Here is a 22,426-nt window from a genome sequence, read left to right as displayed (position 1 = left end):
CAGAACGCGGAGATCTCCAGTGCCCTGCTTCAGCACCCAGGGAAAAAGGTGTACAAGTTTTTGAGAGAAATCTGGGCGTATCACGGTTTGGTTCCAGAGATTCACCTTTCCCTGCATGTGGTGTGTACAGACTTGGGACCTCCAAAAGACCCTGAGAAGGCCCTTGCTGTTCTGATCAGTCCCACAGCAACTTTCTAGTCCCCCATGGGCTGTCAAGTTTTCATAAGTTACCTCCACTTGTTCTTTTTACAATCTTAGTAATTCCAGTTTCAGAAAGCTTTGTTCATAGAAGACCTCCAACCAGCTCCCTGGGACCTCAGTGGGAATTCTATCCTACTCCTTGGAGTTCAGGTGTGGAGAAAGGGAAAATGTAGGAAAAGTCCCCCTTTTACCATACTTATACCACTTACTTTGGCTATCATGTCACCAAGCTGATTGGGTTTGCCCCATACGACTCCAGCCATGGCCAACATCGTTGAGTTCCCTCTTCTCCTCCTTCACAAGTACCCTTTCAAGGAATTTGTTTTCCATCTACTCAGCAATACCAGTGCTCCCAGTGGAAGGAGTGAAGTCCAAGCCGCAGCTGAGTTCGGTTTCTAGAGAATGCCAGGTCCATAAGGCAAGGCAGACGCTGCTCACGGCCCAACCCCAAGCTTGGCAGACTTCTCCCGCCCTGAGCCTTCCAGCTTTCACACCCCCCCTCCCCCCCGCCGCCCAATGCTTCTCTCAACTAGACTCTGAACCACAAGGCAAATAACATATCAGCATTAGAACATAATCAGGTTTTTATTTTCACAACCTCCTACTGTCCAACCAAGTTACTAAGTTGTAAATGCCCCACACAAACAAGGACAAAAGGTCTTAGCAACTTGAGTCTGGAGATTTTTTTTTTTTAAATCCTTTTTTAGTTCAACATAATTGAGAAAGAAAAAATACTTCTGACATTTTTGAAGAACAGAAATAGGAAAGTATATTCATATACATTCAACATATACTGCGCATATTGGTTACTACAATACAAAGCAATGATGTCTTTAAAAGTGTAGTTCGCAGGATGGCACGGTTAATAGGCTCACTGGCTTTCATCTGGGTGGTTGCTGGAGGGTGGCATCTGCTCTTCCATAAATCCAGTACCATGTAAACAGATCAGGCTGAGTGTGTGGTAGCGGTAGGGCGAGCTGGGGCATCAGAGCTGGAACAAGCCCAGAGAAGTCAACAATAGCTCTTAGGCCTTTCTTGGTAAGTAAGCCTCCTTCTGGTGAGTACTTGGTGACTCTACAAGTGGAGGGGAGACTTGGGGCCATGGAAACATGGGACAGATCCCCAGCAAGGCTCTTGCACTGCAGAAATCCACTTGTGGGATAGTGGGCCCAGGAGCTGAGCTGCCAGTACTAGTGAAGACGGACAAGCTGCATGGGGATCCTGCCAGCAACACCAGGATGGCTGCACTGGGCACCTGCTCTCTTCTGTGCAAATTCAGGATGAAAAACTAGGAGGGGGGGTTAGGAATCTTTTACTCCCCTTTCCCAGAAGAAAGGGTTGAGAGTCAGGATATCTAATGTCTCTCTGGTTTTAAACATCAGAAGAAGATAATCCAGATCCCCTCTCAGTCCCCAGCCAGCAGAAAAGACTTTGGTTTCTAACAGTGAAGAGAAAAATAAAAGTAATGACATAAACAATAGCTATTGCGTATGCGTTGCTTCAACTGGGGAAAGGAGACCACTGCATCTGTCACTGGCACAAGAGAGAGCTGTTTACAATAACAATGCCTAAAGAAAATGCTTTGAACCAAAGGTGCAAATCACAATTCAAATAGAACAGAATCTGGTTAAACATTTCTCTTTTAAACAAAAATTCCTTTTGTCTTTATTTATTAATAATAACAATAATAATAACAATAATATCAACATTTACCAAAAACAATTCCTACATGATTAAGAATGAAAATATAGGGGCTGAGGATACCCAGGGAGAAGGTTAAGAGACAGGCAGGACCCAAGACAACCTCCTATTCTTCTTGCCTGTGACAAAGAGCTAAAAGGGACACACACACACACACACACACACACACACACAATGGAAAAACAATCCTTTTCATAGCACAGTATAAAATGAGAAAGAAAGAAGACACACAAAACATAGTGCACCACTGTTGGGTGTTTAATTCATGGGCAGAACCAGCAGGATGGTAATGGTGACCAACTTTGCAGGTTGCCAGAAGGGAGCTGAGTTATACACCAAAAAGAGGCTCAAGTTGAGACCTTCAAGGTGGCAACCCAATGGCGTCAGGTCACTCACAGCCTCTATGCAGGCCAGGTGTGTATCTAGTGGATCCTGCCAGCAGAGACCTCCAGGTCCTCCTCTTCTTATTTTTACTCTTTTTGTTCCCCAAGGGCCAGAGGCCATCACCCATTCCCTCTCCCTTTCTCTGCGACTGAGATTCCAGAGATGCTTTCCTCTTGCATTTGCTCCCGTGGAAGAGCAATGCAGAGCAAGGGAGGGTGCTCTTAGTGAAGCCTGTGAGGCGAGTGGCCTGAGGTCTTGGCCCCTGAACTCTAACTGCTGGCTCTCCTGTCTCAAAAAGGAAAAGAAAGAAAAACACAAAATACAGAGACAAAAAAGAAGAGGAAAAAAAAAAAAAAAGAAAAGAAAGAAAATCACCTCCTGAAGGAAATACTGAAAACAAAACCAACCAAAAAAAAAAGCACAAACAAACCCCAAAACAAAACAAAAACATCCCTCCCAACTCAAATACACCAAATACACTTTCACAAAAGATGGAGAACATGGATTTCCTGTTTATTTCCTTGGTGACTTGGTCGTTTGAGCAAACATGGCAAAAACACCCTCAGAACCCAAAAGAACAGCACACTGATGAACTAAATGTGAGGAAAGGAGCCACAATATTCTGGGTGGAGAGAAACACAATGGCAATTTGGCGCAACGCTGCTAGATACTGTTGGTTTAAAATCAACCTTCTGATTCCCAAGCTGTACACAAACCTGCAATAAAGCAGAGAAGAACAGTTTGAAAGGAGCAAGATCAACATTTCAAAAATTTTTTTGGTGCTGGGGATGGACCCAGAGCCTTGCACTTGGCAGGCAAGTGCTACACCCCCAGTTCTGAACCCTCCCCACTTTTTTTAAACATAACTTGTGTTGTCTTATCTCAGGTATTTTAAGAGCCTGGCCATACTGAGGTTCTGATATTGGATTTGCCCGATGGCTTTACTTTCATCAAGTCTTTTCTGTCTTTCCAGAGACAGAACCGACAGTCCCCAGTGCAGACCCCTTTGCAAACCAGTCAATTTACCCACATTCTACCACTGGCCTCTGATCATTATTCTCCATGCCAGAATATCCTGTTGCTTTCTCCTTAAAAAAATTTGGCTAGATATGTTTTCCTATTGGGTTTCTATCTCCATTCCCTAGTAACTGGCCTTTGTGCCATAGCTCCTCTGCCTCTGTGGGGTTATGACACCCACACCACAAGGAGGGGCATGAGCCTTAATGTAAACCAAGGAACCACGTCCTGCCATTTCTTTTACATGCTCCCATGTACACCCCAAAACTAGCCCAGTGCTTAGTGACAGAGCAGGAAGACGTGAGGGATGCAGGGGAAAGTGGTGCTGTCAGTTTCACTGGCTGACACACACTGAATGCTCCGCGGGATCAGAAGATGGCACTAGGCCACAGGTGGCTTGGCCCTCTCCAGGACGACACTCACTCTCCATTCCTTGTTACACGCCTGCCTGCTCCATGCTGAAGGAGACCTCAGGGTGCTTGTAGCTGAGCAGAATGTCTGTGATACACGTAGATGGATAGCAAGAGGCGTTTATATGCTGGCTGCCATCACCCAGGTCAGCGTGCTCATGACCTCCCAGACTCACCCCACATTCTGCAAGACCAAAAAAGAACATGTGAGATTAGCAGGGAACCAGAGAGGCAGTGGGCAAGGGGAGAGCGAGGAGGAGGGGGAGACAACCTGTCTGAGCAGCCCACAGCCTGACTCTCAGCCCCGAACTCCAGCTTGCAGCAGGTTCCAGTTCTGAGCACCTGGGTGAATCTTCCTGATTCTTCCCTGTATGTCCCATTTTCCCTTGTCTTTTATCCCTCTAACCTCAGAACCAGCAAGTACTCTATGTGGGAGGAGACAATTGCTCCTTCAGAAAGTCTTGCCTCTCTAAGGGTAAGATGACAATGGCAGTGCTCAAAGGCACCGTTCCCAGGTGTGCTGTTCTGGGTGCCCCACTGCACACTCCATCTTGCTGTTCCATTAAGCCAGCATCCCTTACAGCACAGCCCAGGATACAAGCTCTTCTGAGTCTGTCACTTTACAGGTAAGGAGCTGGGGATCCAGAAAGGTTAAATGCTTCCCCTACAGTGCCTATAAAGTGAGGACCTGTCCATCCTCAGGCCTATGCTTTATATTTGTTATGACGCCTCCCTTGACTGGTTCTAAGAGGAGGTAGAAATTCCATTAGAGCTGGGCACAGTGGTGCACACCTGTAATCCCAGCAGCTTGGAAGGCTGAGCCAGAGGATCTCAAGTTCAAAATCAGCCTTAGCAACTCAGCAAGGCCCTAAGCTCTCAGGTCTTAGTGAGATCCTGTCTCTACATAAAAAATATAAAGGGCTGGGGATGTGGTTCAGTGGTTAAGCACCCCTGAGTTCAATCCCTGGTACCAAAAAAAAAAAAAAGTTCCATTAGGATACAAGACCCTCTAGTCAGAAACAGAAAACAGCTATTAAAGGTACCTTCCCAGGGGCTGGGGTTGTAGCTCAGTGGTAGAGCACTTGCCTAGCATGTGTGAGGCACTGGGTTCAATTCTCAGCACCACCATTTATATAAATAAATAAAATAAAGATCCATCAACAAACTAAAAAAAATAATTAAAAAAAGATACCTTCCCACAGCATTAGAAATTGGAATGTGATCACCCAGTGCTTAGTCAGAAGTCACGCCTCCTGCACACACTCACATTTAGGGGAGACAAGCGAGGAGAGGTACTATGTCCAGAACCCCATGGGGATGTGGGGGATCTACCTCCCCATGAACTCCTTCCACAGAAGAGAGGGGTCCCTGGCAAAGGTGGAGGAAGGGCCCCTCCAGGAACTTATCCAGGGTATCCCAAGCAAAAGGCTCTTACCTTCGTTTTCCCCATCCTGAAATTGCTGGCTACCCATGAGCGAAGACTGACTGAGAACTGCATCTGACATCCGAGCAGAACTAAGTGCTTTCCCAGCCACAAGACTCATTCCTGGCAAGTTATCCAGCTGTACCTGCAGAAGACAGGAAAGGAAATAAGGATACCAGAGAATGTGCCCTTCTCAGGTGACCTATAGGGACAGGAGTTTCCGCTAAAAGAGCCAGGGCAAAGGATGGCTTGGGGCACCACTCCCTGACTCCTTTCCTCTGCAGCATCATCCTAGGGGGATGCAATGGTGACCATGGGAAGCTACCTCAGCTTCCCTTATGCAGTGAGTGGGAGGGCTGGTTAGATCCCTCTGACACTTACATGTCCTTCTAAAACCAGGAGCTATACCCCCACCCCTGGAGTCTATCTTCAGACATTACTGTTCAGGTGTACTCTTCAGTTGTCTCTACCCTGGGTGGTAAACAGGCTAGCTATCAGCCACAGGGGGCTAGGGAGCAGGCCAAGTATGACTGGTATAACTGAGGCCCTAACTCTGTAATTTTATTTCATTTTGATAAATTTAAATTGGAATAGCCATACTTGGCCAGCTGCTTCCATGTTAGTGCCACCCTAGCAGCATGCCCCAGACCATGAAGCTTTGCTGAGTCAGATCAGCTCCCCGTGTCACAGTAAGTTCAATGTGGTTGCTGACAGCAAACCAAGAGCCTAAAGGTTCATTTCCTGGGATATGAATTTAGACTGTTTGGGGTTTAATAACAGCCTCTAGATGGCAACTAGTTTTGATTCTTTTGTCTAAAATTTGGAGTATATATTTTAATGGGAACCTGTTGGAGTTAAGGGCTGGTCTGTGAATGGGATTCAAAGAAATGCCCCCTTATCTCCCAGAGGGGATCTCTCTGACCAACGAGTGGAGGCGTGGATGCTACCCCTTGCTACATTGTTCCTTTTCACAAGTTGGAACTGGTGGGATCCAATCTCCAACAAGCAGGAGGGACCAACATACATAAGCATCGTCACTGTTCTGGATTGTATGATGTCTCTGGAGGGTCCGGGGCCTGTGGTGTTCACTGACTGAGGGCCGTGCTGGATACCCAAGCCCATTGTGATCTGGCAGCTCCAGTGCTTGTCCTGGAGAACTTCTATCCATGCAGTTCCCTATAACAGACTCTAGAAAGAGAGCAAAACAGGGTGAGCAGGCCTGCAGCTTCTCCCAGCAACATCACCTCCCATGAAATGAAATGACCTTCAAGGGACAGTGAGAAAGGTCAGGACCACTTCTGCACTAACAGCTAATACCAGTCATCTGGTAATAGTGCTTAGAGGAGCCTGGACCAGCATGAGAACCCAAGTCCTACAGCAAATATGAGTTCATGAAGGGACCATACCCCACGAGAATGCCACATAATGGGAGCCGGCTGGACTATATGAACCTCTTCTTTTTTTCATTTTTCTGTTTACTGAACTCCGTTGTGTTGCCAAATCCAGATGTACAGAGGGATGACTCCTGGAGTGTTCAGGAATCTGTAGCCTGGGAGGATGGCCTCCATTCTATTCTGTGGATGTCTCCTCTCTTCCTCAGCACCACCCCAGACCTCTCTTCTCTCTACTTCTCTAACTGCTGCTCCCAAATCCTGTGGTTCCTTCACCCTTTATTAGCAAGCACTCTTCAATTTCTGTCTTTGACTTTCTCTCTCCCACAGTTACTTTGGCAATATCTATTTCTACAGTGCCAATGTAATTCCTCTATGTGAAGAATTACTGAAATGATCTTTTAAGGTCAAGATCCATATTTCCGATTATTTCCAGCACGCAATTGGACACTTACTATGTCCAATTCCAAACCCACCACCTTCCCCCATAGCCTGTTACTCCTTCAGACACCCTTGCTTTGATACCTCATTTTCCAAATCTTCTAAGTTCTTAAGATCACTACTGAGTGCATACTCGTGGTTCACAACAGTCTAAAGAATCTACCAGAGTTACTTTGGCAATACCTATTTGCTAGCTTCAGTCCCAACCTTCTCAGTCTCACTGAAGCCCTAGCACCTCTTGCCTGGATGATTACACTAGCTGCCTAACCATCCCCAACACTACCTGACAAACATTAACCTTTCTATAGAGTAGTCCATACACTTCCTTTTCACAGCTTTGCCTTGGCTTATCTTCCAATGAGCCTCTCACACTCTGCTCCCCAACATATTCTAAGCTCAGGTCAAATGGAATGACATAATTCCTCCCTGCCCATTCACAGTACTATACATTTGCTACCTGGAAATGCATGATTTTTTAACCTCCATTCCTGCCAATCCAAATCAGGTCCATTTCAAATGTTGTCATCTTTATGAATTTTTTCCTTTCTAACAAAAACAGATTCTTCCTTCAAATTTCAGAAGAATGCATTTATATGTTCTAACATCATCCATGGTATTATGTTCAATTATGTGTTTGTCTCAGTTATTCATACTAGATCAGAAATTATTTGAGGGCAAGAACTGTTATCTTGTGTACATTTGTAAGCTTTTGGTGTTCTAGAACATTGTCCTATTTCCAGGAAGTACTTAAAGATAATCACTTTAACCGATATTAATAAATGTTCTCTTAATATTGGCTGGTTTCTTGTCAGAGTCAAGCCAAATTCCACTCTATGGCCTGGAATTTGGAAAGAGTATTTCTTCTTGACCAGCGCCAGTCAAGAATAGCAAGGTCACATGTAGGGTGACAAGATCCTCTGGGCAGTACTTTTGACTTCAGTCTATAAGAGCCTGGGACTTAGACAAATATTTTGTTTGCTTGATTGGTTTTTTGAGGCAAATCTCTTTAGTAACTATCGAGCTTATCTCCTGATGAACTGATTCTTGGTGAGAACAAATTTTTAAAAGGCACAATGCTAGCACTAATTGTGACATTCTAATCTATTTGAACAAAGAAAGCAAACATACTGCCAGAGCATTGAGTAAAGGGATTCAGGTCTCTATATCCAAATGACCTTGTATGAGGATCAAAGTTAGGCCCAGGCTAACTGACATGGGTGGGAACTAACTGACATGCACATTGCTGATACTGCAAGACATTCAGGGGGAAATCAGAGGAGAAGCAGGGAGCTTCCCAAGGACCAAATATGAAGGCAAATGAGAAATATTTTCAAAGTTCTCAAAGCAAAGAGGTCAAAGGAATAGCCAGAAGTCAACTACTTTGCAACTAAAAGCTAAAAGCTTTCAGAGTCAGGAAGATAAAAGTAAACCTACACAAGAAAACCTACATGTTCTGTGGGATTAGTTCACCCATCTTGTCTATTCAGCCAATTCCTCTCAGTAGGTCCAGCTCCCGTGTGGCCCTAGGGCCAACCAAAAACCACTGGCAGGAAGTGGTACAATACTGGCTTGGTAGGAATGAGGAGCTGTTGATTCTGTTTGCTCTGCCAAGAAGCAACACCAGAAGTAGCTTCTTACTTTTTCAAAGCATTTTCTTAATGGCTATATTCTCTTCTTTGAGAGCTAACCCCATCCATTCAACTCTTTGGGGGGTCTTTCTTCTTTTAAATCTGCTAGAAAGTTGAATGCAAACCTCACCAGTTGCACCTCTCTCTCCCCCAAGACAAATATGATTGTTCTTACACACGAGGAGATGGCAAAGCCAACGAAGTATATAATCCTTGTTCTTGATACTTAGTGCCTCCCTCCCTCTTCTGGAGACCTCAATGTTTTTCCTTCATGTCAGTTAAGTCTCCTTTCTTTCCTCTCACTCTTTTTGGGTTTGTTTTTATTCCTAAGAATGAGGTTTCTCCAAATGCAAAAAGCATAACCTTCCCTTTGGCACTGTTTTAGGAGGATCGTGTCGATTCTGTCCTCTTTGCTCTCTTCCCCGCCTTCCCATCTGATGCCAAAGTAGAACAAGCTATTGCTGACAAATCACATGATGAGGCTTCTTGGCCCTCTTGCCCAGTGCTCATCCCTCAGCCAAGTTGCAAGTGACACAGTGATCATAAGCACTAGTCTGGAATCAGGAAGACTGAGGCTTGAATCCTGGCTTCATTACTTTCTAAGGAAGGGGACCTGGGAAAGCTATCCAGTTTCCCTGGGTTTTAGTCTCTTCACCTGTTAACTACCATCTGCTCCACAGGTGGATGTGTAGTGTGTTTGATAGAGCCTGACGCACCATAAAAGTTCAATATAGACTGATTTTAGTTACCTTCCTTTCTGAGATGTTATTTCTGAGTGGATAAGGGTAAATGAACCAGTTGATAAAAGCAAAGAAGCTGAACCCTACTTGCAGAATTTGAGGGACAATTTTCCCATATGTAAATAAACAAATGAGCTATTGAAACTTTAATTTCTAAAGAAGCCTCTGATTTGGGAAAGATTAATGTGGTTAATACTCAGATGAAGGGCCAGGCATGGTGGTGCATGCCAGTAATCCCAGTCACTTGGGAGGCTGAGGCAGGAGGTTTGCAAGTTCAAGGTCAGCCTCAGCAATTTTACCAGACACTATCTCGAAAGAAAAAGCACAGCTGAGTGTGGTGGTGTGTGCCTGTAATCCCAGTGACTCAGGAGGCTGAGGCAGGAGGATCACAAGTTCAAGGCCAACTTCAGCAATTTAGCAAGGTCCTAAACAACTTAATGAGACCCTGGGATTGTGGCTCGGTGATTAAGTGCCTCTGGGTTCCATGCCTGGATCCCCCACCTCCAAAAAAAAAAAAAAACAAAACAAACCAACTGGAGATATAGCTCAGTGGTAAAGCATCCTTGAGTTCAATCTCCAGTACTTAAAAAAAGAAATCAGATGAAGTGGTCAGGGGCACCTATAATCCCAGTGGCGGCAGTGCAGTGGTGGTGGTGGGGTGTTGGGGATCACAAGTTTGAGTCCACTCTCATAAATTTAGCGAGACCCTGTCTCAAAATTAAAAATGGTTGGGGATGTGGCTCAGTGTTAAAGTGCTTGCCTAGCATGCATGAGGTCAGCACTTAAAAAACAAACAAACAACAACAAAAACCAGATGAAAAAGAAGTATATTAATAAGAGTTGAGAAACAAACCAGAGCCCTGTCTGCTCAAGTTTCTGCATAATCAACAGGTCAGAAACCCAGAAGGGCTAGCATCTTTTGCTCAGCAGTTATGTTTGGAAGGTGCAGAGTAGCAACAAGGAGGCTGATAGTTTGGCTCTTAAATGTCCTCCAAAAGCTCACGTACTAAAGGCTTGGTCCCTTGCCTGTGGTGTGACCAGGATGTGGTCAAACTTTTAGGAAATGGGCTCTAACAGAAGGAAGTTAGGTCATTGTGGGGCATACCCTCAAAGGGTCTTTTGGGACTCTGAAACCTCTTTTCTTTCTCTTTTTGCTTCTCGGCCACCATGAGGTGAGCAGCTTGTTTGACCACACACTTCCACTATGATATTCTGCCTCTCCACAGGCTCAAAAGCAAGTGACTATAGACTGAAACTCTTGAAATTCTGAGCCAAAATAAATTCTCCTTATAAGTTGATTTTCTCAGGTATTTTTTCACAGTGACAGAAAGCTAAATAACATAGAGGAACAAAGGAAAGAATGTCAGATAAAGGAATCAGGATACGTAAAGCCAGGGGCCAGCTCCACTACCAACAGAGAATGAACCTGACTTAGCAGGCCACTGAATCTCTCCTTACCCTTATATTACCTATCTGGAGAATAAGAGGACTTATTGTTTGGGGATTTGAAAAAGAGACCACAAGTGAAAGGGTCTTTGATAAATTGTAAAGGATTGCACAAGTATCATTTTTAATAAGAATGCTGGGCCTGCCTCTAGATGTCTTTGTAACACTTTTTAGATGAGACCTACTGACCAGCTGTTGGGTCTAAGTAGACTAACCCACTGACTAAGGGACAGGGGACTTAGGGTCAGGTCTCTGGCACATTCGTGCCTATCCAGTAGCTACAGAGCTGTCAGGCTGACTGAAGGACATATAAATAACAGAAGAAGAGAACTTCCAAGAGCTCCATGTGCCAGCACTTACCCAAGTAAAGCAGAGGCAGTTGGGGAGGGGGGTGATCACCTGATCACAGCAGGGAAAACCCCACACAAGGGGCACAAAGCTAGCCACCCACCTCCCTGAGAACCTGGGGCAGCTTGCACAACTCTCTATTGAATTTGTCAATGTTGACTGTCCTTACTCATTTACTGGGATTTAAGAGAAAATGAGAGAAATGACATGCTTGCATATTCCTCTTAAAGGCCCTGGGGGGACCCCTCCCAGGCTGTCGGCATTCCCCTCTAGGAGGCCTGAAGCAATAATGCTGAAGCTGCCCAAGCTCAGAGGATGTGGTTTTCTTTGTGAGTTCAAATTGGTAATCTCATCATGTAAACTGGCTGGACTGCTGTACTTATTTATTTATTTGCAAAGTCAAAAAAATAAAGTTTATCTTACACTATCAAGGAAGGACAAACCTTATTTTTACTTCTAGAATGGCAGACAAGCAGCATGGGGCAGAAAGAGTTCTAAAACTTCAATGGATTTGAAAGAAAGCTTTAGCATGCTGCCTGCTTGGTGCTCAACCTTCTACTAGTAGAAACCACCTACAATGATGTGATGGCATCTAATTCTCCCTGAATAACTTAAGCTTGTCTTGCTTCCCCTGGTAGAATGAAGGCTCCCTCAGGACACATCCTTAGGTTTTCCTCTCTGCAGCCCATATTACCTATAATACAGTCTTGGGCAAGAGTCATTCACAAACTGTATTGAATTTGCTCTGCCATGGAAATAACAACTGAAGCATTTGGGGACTAATGTGTAACTGTGCAGAGATGGAGGAGTCATTAAAGGAAACCTCAGGCTGTCCTCCCTGCCTGCAGGAAGGTGGGGCACAGTACTAGAACTCTTAGCAAAAGTAGCAGCAGATGATATGCAGATTTTCTGATGGAGCTCATGTTGTTTAATATATAGGCAATGAGGACTCCTCTGGGGAGGGGGAGAGAAAATCACTGTTTTTTGTTTTGTTTTGTTTTGTTTGAGATGGGTATCACTATGTTACCAGGCTGGCTTCAAATTCTTGGGCTAAGTGATCCTCCCACTTCAGCCTCCCAAATGCTGGGATTACAGGAACACACCTCGGAGATTGGCTAAGAAAATCAGTGAAAACACACAGGCAAGTATACTTCCAAAGGGTTTTTTAACTTGAGCAGCACACACTGGGCTTCCTGAGGCCATAAATGTCTCCACTGCCTTATTTCATTAAATTCGAAACTCACACCATCATAAATATGTGTCATCAATTGTTACAGATAATTGTGTGTGTGGCTTTCAAAGTCACAACATAAGAATAGATGCTAGAGATTGGGTGAACAGTACTTAAGCCACATCTGTGGCTGAGCTAGAGCGTGCACTTTACAGTGAGTTGGGCAGGAAGGAGGGCAACTTGTCTCTGCAAGGTACTGGAAGTACTGCAGGAGTGAAAGCTGCAGTTTCTGAAAAAGCTCTTGTCAAAGACCAGAGAGATCTGGGCTCCGTGGCACTTACCCCTAATCCCAATTACCTGGGAGGCCAAGGCAGAAAGATCACAAGTTTGAGGCCCATCTCAGCAACAGAGACCTGCCTTGCCTCAAAATAAAAAAATTAAAAGGCTTGGAAATGTAGTTCAGTGGTATGCCCCTGGGTTCAGTCCCTAGTCGCCCCCACCAAAAAAAAAAAAAAAAGACCAGAGGGAAAAGATTAATAATAAAAGTGGACTTTGGGGGTAGGAGGGAGATCCAGCAAAACTGATAAGAAGGCTATGAAGACAAAGCACTTTTGAACTAAAACCTTTAAGGATACACTTATGGCCTAATTCTTCCAGAAAACAGGAGATAACAGCAGGGATGATGGTGGATATAAGAATGTAGAGAGAAGAAGAGGGAGGAGAGGAGTAAAGGTGGTTAGTAAGTGGAAGAAGAAGTAGGACATGAAGTGAAGTCCTCAGACTTGAAAAAAGGGATCTGACAAGGACCTGATGACAGGCCTGCAAGTTCTCTAAAGCTGCTGGGAGAGCTGAGCAGTGCTCCACAATTTTGGTGGCATGTTGTAGCTGGACCCTGCATTTTAGAAATCCTCTCCCTTAGCTTCCATGAGTTCCTCGTTTACTATACTCCCAACTAACCCAGCCTGCCTGCTGGTCAGGACACTTCCCTGAAACACTCTCACCACTGTCCTTTCCTCAGGCTTCTCCCCTAAAGCCAAATGACAAAATGTTCTCCCCCAAAACCCAAATGTTCTCTGCAAGGTACTGGTAAGCAATGCAGGAGTGAAGGCTGCAGTTTCCTCTTCATTCCTCAAGATCCAATCCTAATGCCATGTACATCTGCTGCACTAGCATTAAACAGCCTGCCAAAGGGGGTTCCTCTAAAAGGGTACACTTGTACATTGCTGGTGGGACTGCAAATTGGTGCAGCCAATTTGGAAAGCAGTATGGAGGTTTCTTGGAAAGCTGGGAATGGAGCCACCATTTGACCCAGCTATTCCCCTTCTTGGTCTATTCCCTAAAGACCTAAAAAGAGCATGCTACAGGGACACTGCTACATCGATGTTCATAGCAGCTCAATTCACAATAGCAAGACTTTGGAACCAACCCAGATGCCCTTCAATAGACGAATGGATTAAAAAAATGTGGCATTTATACACAATGGAGTATTACTCTGCATTAAAAAATGACAAAATCATAGAATTTGCAGGGAAATGGATGGCACTAGAGCAGATTATGCTAAGTGAAGCTAGCCAATCCCTAAAAAGCAAATGCCAAATGTCTCCTTTGATATAAGGAGAGTAACTAAGAACAGAGTAGGGACGAAGAGCATGAGAAGAAGATTAACATTAAACAGAGATGAGAGGTGGGAGGGAAAGGGAGAGAAAAGGGAAATTGCATGGAAATGGAAGGAGACCCTCAGGGTTATACAAAAGAACATACAAGAGGAAATGAGGGGAAAGGGAAAAATAATACAAGGGGGAGAAATGAAGGTCAATAGAGGGGGTAGAGAGAGAAGAGGGGTGGGGAGGGGAGGGGAGGGGGGATAGTAGAGGATAGGAAAGGTAGCAGAACATGACAGTCACTAGTATGGCAACATGTAAATCAATGGATGTGTAATTGATGTGATTCTGCAATCTGTATATGGGCTAAAAATGGGAGTTCATAACCCACTTGAAGCAAAGTGTGAAAGATGATATATCAAGAACTATGTAATGTTTAGAACAACCAACAATAAAAAAAAAAAAACTGATTTCAGAAATTTTATTGTTGAATCATAGAGTGACATCTGGTTCTCAGGATCTGCTAAACTGGCTGAATTTGTACTGACTAGTCAGTAGTGAAAAGTTGGTAGTTACTCATTGCATTTAAATGAATGATGTAAATTCAAACACTTTATAAATTCTTTTGTATTAGTAACTTATTGGTTATTGAGCATCATGTACCAGGCAGTATGATATTTTAAATCACCTTATTTAAACTTAATTCTATTATTTCCCATTCTAATTGTGAAATAAAATATCTATGTAGCTGTTAAAAAAAAACAAAAACAAAGGGGGTTCCTCTGACAATCAGGGGAGGATAGTGAATCTAATAGCCTTTCGGTACAAGGGAATCACACAGGAGGCAAAGTGATGAGAACTCAGAGATATTAAAATATGTGTGTGTGGTACTGGGGATTGAACCCAGGTGAACCCAGGGGCACTCTACCACTGAGCCGCATCCCTAGCCCTTTTTTAATTTTTATAGTGACCAGAACTTGCAACTGCCTAGACTAGCCTCGAACTTGCTCCTTGCCTCCCAAGTCGTGGGGATTTTAGGCAAGCACTACCACTGAGAAAATAAATTTTGAAGAATACACTTCATAAGTATTCACATACATGGCAATCCAGGGCTGGGGGAGAGATGGAGGCTGAAGCACTATTTGCTTTAGCTTTGCCCCTTCCCCAGTGCCTCGAACACTCTGAGCATGCTCAGTAAGCATATGATAGAGTAAATGAAGTAGCTCTTAGGTTCAGCTGCCACTTGCTAGCTCTTGACCTTGCAGGCAAGTGACTCACTCTTTGCCTCCGTTGTCTCACTAGTAAAATGGAGATGACAGGTGACTGCAAGGATGAAATGAATTTATATGTGAACAGTACATATAAAAGCATATGAAAAGTACACTAGAATCATCAGGAACACTCCTTTTATGGAAGCTAGTGTATGCTAATCTGCTGGAAGCTTTTACGTACACAGGAATCTTCCACAGCATCCCTGCTCTGGTCATCTCACCTCTGCTGAACACTCCCAGCAGGAAGCTATCAGGCTGCAGAGGCAGCCTATTCCATAAAGTTCTTCTAAAGGTCTTCTATAGGGAGTTGAAATTTGCTGCAACCTTTATCCTAATCTTGGTTCTACCTCATAATAGGAGCCCAGAAAAATCAAATCCTTTCTTCCATCTGACAGGTATGATATTTCTCCTGTTGTTCCCTCCCAACCCTGAACCATCCTGGGTCTGCCCACCGCTGCACATATGACCTGCCATGACAGCTCCCAGCAGCCTAGTCCTCCTGAAGTACAGCTGTAATAGTGCCATTCAGCCCAGAATGAAGCACCTCAAGTAATAATAAAACCTCACACTTACACATTTTATCACACATTTCAGATTATCAAGTATTCCTCTTTCTCTTTTCTATGATAAGATTATGTATAAACACAAACGTGTTTCAATCTTCATAAAACTCTGCAAAGAACCATTTTTTTTAAAAATCCTCTTGCTCTTTTTTCAGAGGAGGAAAATGAGAATCAAATGGTTAAAATGATATGGCTATTATATTCACAATGGAGGTAAGATCCAATATAGGTGCTTTGACTCTAAATTCAACACTATTTACACTAAGTTTCCTTAGTGTGAGTTGCCTTTTTTCTATTGCAGAGCTATTTTGATGATGGGAACTTTGGATTCCATCTATGGTATGAATAGGGGGAATAGCTTAATGACTGCACCTGGTGTTAACTATATTGTGTTGTCTAGAAAACAAACTCTTTATCCACTAATACCCACTTTCTATGTGCTTCTCCCCCATGTGGTCCTGAAGGTCTTCTCAGGATTTTTTTTTAGAAACACAAAGTACCAGCTAACATTACTGGGTCACCTGAATTAGGGCAGACTGGCCCAGGACTTTTACTTTGAGGGGACTCTTACCTCGGCTGGGCACCTTATTTCTACTGAATGCAGCAGTCGGCTGATGTCCATAGGGATGTATTCCCAATTCCTGGGCATGACTCACAGTTCCTAGCAAAGATTCAGGGTCCCCAGGTCCACCGGTACTCAAGAGCAGGGGGCTGTCGTGGCAACCTTTGGTCAATGTATTTGAATTCCTGCTGTCCAGAAAGCCCTCCTTGGCCCCCTCACATGAGCAGTCCTCTTCCATGCTCTCTGAATGCATTATTGCTGGCTGATGAGCATACCCGTGGGTCGGGGCGGGTGAGGACACCTGGGAGATACATTCTTGTGCCCTAATTTGTAGAAGATGCTGGGGGCTGTTGTGGTGGTGGTGGTGATACGAGTCAGCATTTTGATAAGATAAAGCCTGGCACTCTGTCATACTCTGTCCCCCGAGGTTGGGAGCCATGCTCCCAGCATCCCCTTGGTTCATGTGCCTGAACAATTCTTGGTACTCTTGCTGCTGCTGTTGCTGCTGCTGTTGCTGCTGCTGCTGTCGCCTTTTAATGAGCTGCGCAAACTCTGCTGGGGGCAGCCGAATGTCCGAGTGGCCGGTGAGCGAATGCCGGGGAGAGAGCAGTCCTTGAAGGATGTGGGGTACCTGCTGATGTCTGGTGTAGTCTGTCGGCGTGGGGGACAGCAGGGCCTGCTGTAGTGCCGATGTGGTATAGTGTGGTGCCTGCTGGTGTGCACTGGGAGGGAAGGTGGGGAACTGGTCAAGTGGAGGGACCTTCAGGGCTTGGGTTGGAGGGAATCCCACTCCTGTTGAAGGGCTGTAGCTGCTGGGGGAACCCCGGGACTGGTCCGAAAACAGGTGGGGGTGTAACTGCGCCTGGTCGTAGTTAGCAGGGGAGAACCGATTCACGTTCAAGCTGCAGACACAAAAGGGAGTGAGTACCAGGTATTTGTGTGATGACTGCGCTAGACTCCCTTGGGGAACAGCCACTACCCTTCCTCAGCAGGGGGCACCCAGGTACAGAGAATGATGGTGCAACCAGAGGAGGGGAATGTTTGCACCATCCCTATTGGTCCCCTTATTTGCTTATCCAAGTCTTCCAAGTGTCATGGCAGGCACTTTGAGCATCATTTGAAGGCAGCAACCTGGCCTATCTTAAAATGTTATTTGAGATATTAAGAGGCAGCAATCTCTTAGAGGAGTGATTGAGAGAGTTGAGACTCCTAGAAGAATGGACCAAGGAAACTGGTATTTTAACATACTCCTCTAATGGCCTTTTCTACAATTAGTAAAGGAGCTTTGCCATTTTCCTCCTCTGCCTCATTAGCATTTTAAACCTAGGTCCATAAGTAATTTACAAGTTCATTCCAACTCCACCACTCTGGTTTTAGAAAGGGTGAAACACAGCCTAGCCAGACCTTTTGTACTTCCCTCTTTCTCTCTCGCCCCTCCCACCTAGGTGACCTGGATAGAGGGCTGGGTGACATCAGGCAGTCTTACCTGTGGGCCTCTGCACTGTCAGCACTCAGCTGCTTGGACAAGGGTCGGTGCCCGTAGCTGAAGGTAGCCATCAGGTTGGTACGGTGCTGCATCTGAATCTGACTGGCACTGGGGCTGATAGAGATGCCCCGCCCGGCGGAGGCTGCAGCTGTCCCTGGCATGCTGCTGAGCATATCAACTGGCTCTTGTACTTGGATGGTCACCTGCTGTGACTGGGTAGGCTGCTGCATGCCCAAGCAGGTTAGTGCCACATTAGGAGGAGGGGAACAGTTCTCGGGCTGGGGCTGGAAGACTGCACTTCGTGAGGGTAAGCCTTGGAACTGGGAGGCAGAGGCAGCACCTGGAGAGAAAGGGACCTCACAGTGACTGACCAAATGCCCAGGCTACCTGCCTGCTGGAAGTAATGGAGCCAATGAGGAGACTCACATCAGATAGCATCTAGAACAGTCTTCTCAAACTTCAGTACACATAAGTCTAGAGAACTTGTGAAAAAAACAGCCAAACATGGTAGCCACACTTGTAATCCCAGTGACTCAGGAGGCTGAGCAGGAGGATTGCAAGTTTGAGGCCAGCCTTGGCAACTTAGCACAGGCCTAAGCAATTTAGTGAGACCCTCTCTTAAAATAAAAAATAAAATGTGCCAGAGATATAGCTCAGTGTTAAAGGTTCAATCCCTAGTACCAAAAAAAAAAAAAAAAAAAAAAAAAAGGATTCCCAGGTCCTAACCACAGAACTTGGATTCAGTAGGTTAAGGTAGGTCCCCCAGAATTTCTACTTTCAACAAGTTCCCCTAAAAGCTGGTCTGTAAACTATACTTTGAATAATTCAAATCTAAATAGTGCTTCTTCTCAAACTTGAATGTATACATGGACTGGGGATCTGGTTAAAGTGCATATTACCACTTAGCAAGTCTACATCATGTGGTGATTGCTGAAAACTCCACTAACCAGAGGCCTCTTAAGTCACTTCCACCTAAATAAGACAGGCTCCCAAATGCACCATGGATAACCAAATGGAGGTAACAGCAGAAAGCTTCTGGTGCAGTTTTCTCTTTGGTACGGCCAGAGAGGGTTTTAGTAAATATGTTATTAATAGCTAACGTTTACTGAAAACTATTTATGTCAGAGACTTGCAGTGCTTTACACATATTTATTCATTAAATACTATTATTGTTATTGTTAATATTATTACTGAGAAAGCTGAGGTACATAGAGGTTAGAGAATTTATCTAAGATTTCACAATCAAGAAACTGGTGGAACCAGGATTAAATCAAGACAAGCTGGGTCTAGAGCCCATACTCTAAAATATTATGTTATTCTGCCTTTCAAATGGTTCATGACACTCAAGAGGAAGATGGCAAAATAAAACAAACCAACCACAAGGACTAAGACATTTTCCCCCACGTGGCATCTGATGGTTCAGCCTGGGCCTCTCCACTCACCGTGAGACTGGATCATGGCATTGTTCATGGGGGGAGGGCTATTACTCGGTTGTCTGAAGAGATGGTTGTTGGGGTGGTTGGGGGGTGGACTTGAAGGCTGAATCCTTAACCTTAAAAATGACAAAATGGATAAATAAACTTCCTGAGGTGACAGAATAATCTTGAGTTAAGTTTCAGTCAAACACAAGTAGAATCCATTTTTTAAAAAAAAGTTTTGATAAGCTTACCATGGTAGAAAACCTCACATGAACCACCTACCACCATCATTTAAAAACCTATACGCACCCGCAAAGATAGGTGCAGTGATGCTCGCCTATAATCCCAGTGGCCTGGGAGGCTGAGGTAGAAGGATTATGAGTTCAAAGCCAGCCTCAGCAATGGCAAGGTACTAAGCAACTCTGTGAGAATCTGACTCTAAATAAAATACAAAATAGGGCTGGGGATATGGCTCAATGGTTGAGTGTTCCTGACTTCAATCCCCAATACCAAAAAAAAAAACCCACCCCCCAAACCCTATACACATCTTATTTTACCAGTCTTCCCCGCCATAGGAGACGAAGTTCACTGTGCCTATCTTCTTGTAGAAGGTGACAGACTATTCTATTCAGGGGGCTAAGAAAAGGAAGTGGCAGATTTCAGGGAGACTCCTGACCTTTAAACTGGTTTCTCTGCTTTTTAAGCAGATGTTTCCAAAATGAATGCTAAAGTTGGTCAATATCTCCCACGAGTCAGGCCTAGGATGTCTGCTATAGAGCCAGTGGTTTAGGCATAACATAAAGTGATTTGTTACCTCTGGAGCTGGTGGGTGAGGAGGGCTGGTTGATTTTCACATGCAGCCTGAAGAGGTGGGGAAGGCTGAGGAGGACAGATAGAGTCCTAAAACATACATGGGGGAAAGGAAAATAATAATTGTGAGCATGAACAGTAATCAGAGCTATTCTCAGGAAGGGAAGAAACAGAGAGAACTATCTGTGATTCAGATTTATGCTTTTGTTGTTCATCAAAAGATCTGTTACCTTTACTCAAACATGTCAACCATTAACATAACTCAATGCCACTTTGCCCTGAGTGTGCTCCTCCAAAATGCACAGGCAAATCAGCCTGAAGGCAAACTCCAAACAAGTTGGAGAAAGCAAAGAGTGAGGGCCTACTTGAATTTGCTGCTGGAGAATTTGATGGTGCTGCTCCTGCTGGTATAGCATATGCTGCTGCTGGGTCTTCTCCAGGGTTCTTTCATCAATCTGCCCCCCGTACATCTTCTGCAGCTGCTCACACTCCTGAAGGGAAAGCAGTTAATACAGATGGGATGCAGCCAGGCCCACCCCATGCAGTGATTTCAGCGGATGCAGATCTGCCCAAGGTCTCAGAGGCAGAAAGAGCCACAGGAGAAGAACAGTGTCCTTGATGAACAATTGACCCATTTATACAGGTATCTGTGTACTAAATATCTTCACATTCTGTTCTGTATGAACAAATGGGAAACATCAAGGATACACCAAGGCCCGCATATGAGAGAAAGTGTCCAATGTGAAATCTGCGTACAAGGCACCTGCCATTCAAAGCAAGGTCATCAGGAAGGCAGAAAGGAAACTGGCCCTTCACAGAAACCTGGAGCTACATTTCCTGCCTCTGGGAGCACCATTCCATACCAACTGGAGAGTGTGACACGTGAAACAGGATCCAATAAGACCCAGCACCCTGTATCAAGAGGAGAATACCAGGGTTGCTTAGAAGTACCTTCCCTGGAGTTTCCCCCTGAAACCCAAGCCCAGAAATTCCTTTCCAGTAAACTATAAAGACAGTAGAAAAATTTAGTCCCCTCACAGGGGAAGCAAGTTTGATCCTGGGGAGAGCTGTACATAACAAGAAGTAAGGAAAGAGTGTTAGAAAGCTCTAGTTTTTTTTAGCCTATAAAACTGCAGTGTTGCTGGCATGAATAGGGGTAAAAAGTTGACCACCCCAGAGCTCCTGCAATACTGGTCTCTGTTACCCATGCTTCTCCAGAGATGCCTGCCATCTCTCCATTACCTGCTGCAACTGTTTGATGCTGCTGTTGTTGCCCATTTTTTCCAGGTGAGCTTTGAAGGCCTGGATGCTTGCAGCCCCATCTGAGAACCGGCGCACAGGGGAGAAACGCTCCGTGGGGAGGTGCAGGGTGTTGGAGTCCTTGTAGGTGGAGCTGAATACATGGGAAGAGAAGGTTAGGGGCTAGGACTCAGGGGTTTTGACCAAATCACACAGGGACTGCTGTTCCAGACGAACACAAAGATGGCTGGCTGCATGTGTAGCCCTGCGTATTAGGCCTATTCCATGCCATGTCCAGAAGACGCTTGCTGTCCTAGCCTGCTTCCCTTCAGAGGACTCCAGGGATATATTTTCCATTTCCACTTACCTTTAGTTGGCCAGTTTTCTAGGCCTGAGGTTCTGGGAGCAAGTAAGTTCAGTTTTTATAAATACACTAGACCAGAGAGAAAAGCTCCTCAGGATCCCCCAGGGCCGGCTGTACAGGAGCTTTTAAAATTTATCAGATGCCTTCAGAGACTAAAATTCACCATTTGACCCACAGTTTTCCCTATGCAATAACCTTTGTATGACCAGAGAGAAACTACAGTCAGCTTGTGGTCAAAGGTCTGGCCTGGAACTCAAAAGTTCTGTACTAGAAAGGGAGGGTGAAGGTTGGGGTGGAGAAAAACGGGGACTTCTGAACCTGGAACGGACACAGCACATTCTTAAGGAATGTGGGCCTCAAGATCCTGCACGTACCTGGTGAACACACACGCGGTTACCTACTGTGAATGTTAACTTCTCAGAGCAGCAGCACCCACCCCTCCTTCCTGATAGAGGAATCATATGCATTACCTTCAAAAAGCCTGTGCTCAACCAGAACAGTCAGTGTTTTACAGAAAGAATGAACAAGCAATTGATAAAAGAATGCATCAGGGTTAGAAGCTAACACCTATACTTGTTACCTAATCAGAAAGAGATGTTTATGGGTTGAGGTAAGCAGATATAAGACTGCCAAGGCAGCATTCCAACAGCTGATGGAAAGGGTCAGGGTTTCATAGCCAGGATAGAGATGACATTACACTGAACTATGAGTGAAATGATGGATCACCTTGCCAGTTATTCAATTTGGACTGAAGCAGAACCACAGCTAAGGAAGCAGGCTAACAAGTGAGTTCAAATACAATGCAGACAGG

General features: G+C 44.8%; 1 protein-coding gene across 7 annotated transcripts in view; it reads right to left on the bottom strand.

The window, feature by feature from the left end:
- Positions 1-767: 767 nt before the first annotated feature.
- The window catches only part of Sik3 (SIK family kinase 3), a 243,456-nt gene continuing 221,797 nt past the window's right edge, over positions 768-22,426 (bottom strand). For all 7 annotated transcript variants that reach the window (XM_046438715.2, XM_046438716.2, XM_046438717.2 and 4 more), the window contains 10 exons: positions 21,255-21,405; positions 20,378-20,503; positions 20,017-20,102; positions 19,227-19,336; positions 17,785-18,124; positions 16,308-17,200; positions 6,161-6,324; positions 5,149-5,281; positions 3,727-3,897; positions 768-3,002 (listed from right to left, as the gene is read on the bottom strand). In XM_046438715.2, the coding sequence (XP_046294671.1) occupies positions 3,740-3,897; positions 5,149-5,281; positions 6,161-6,324; positions 16,308-17,200; positions 17,785-18,124; positions 19,227-19,336; positions 20,017-20,102; positions 20,378-20,503; positions 21,255-21,405 (2,161 nt within the window). In that variant the 3' untranslated portion in view covers positions 768-3,002; positions 3,727-3,739. The remainder of the gene's footprint in view (positions 3,003-3,726; positions 3,898-5,148; positions 5,282-6,160; positions 6,325-16,307; positions 17,201-17,784; positions 18,125-19,226; positions 19,337-20,016; positions 20,103-20,377; positions 20,504-21,254; positions 21,406-22,426) is intronic.

This window comes from Marmota monax, unplaced genomic scaffold (genome assembly GCF_021218885.2).
Source record: "Marmota monax isolate L192 unplaced genomic scaffold, Marmota_monax_Labrador192_F-V1.1 WCK01_AAM20220418_F8-fsc00081, whole genome shotgun sequence".
Lineage (NCBI taxonomy): Eukaryota > Metazoa > Chordata > Mammalia > Rodentia > Sciuridae > Marmota > Marmota monax.
This window is presented reverse-complemented; position numbering and strand designations above follow the sequence as displayed.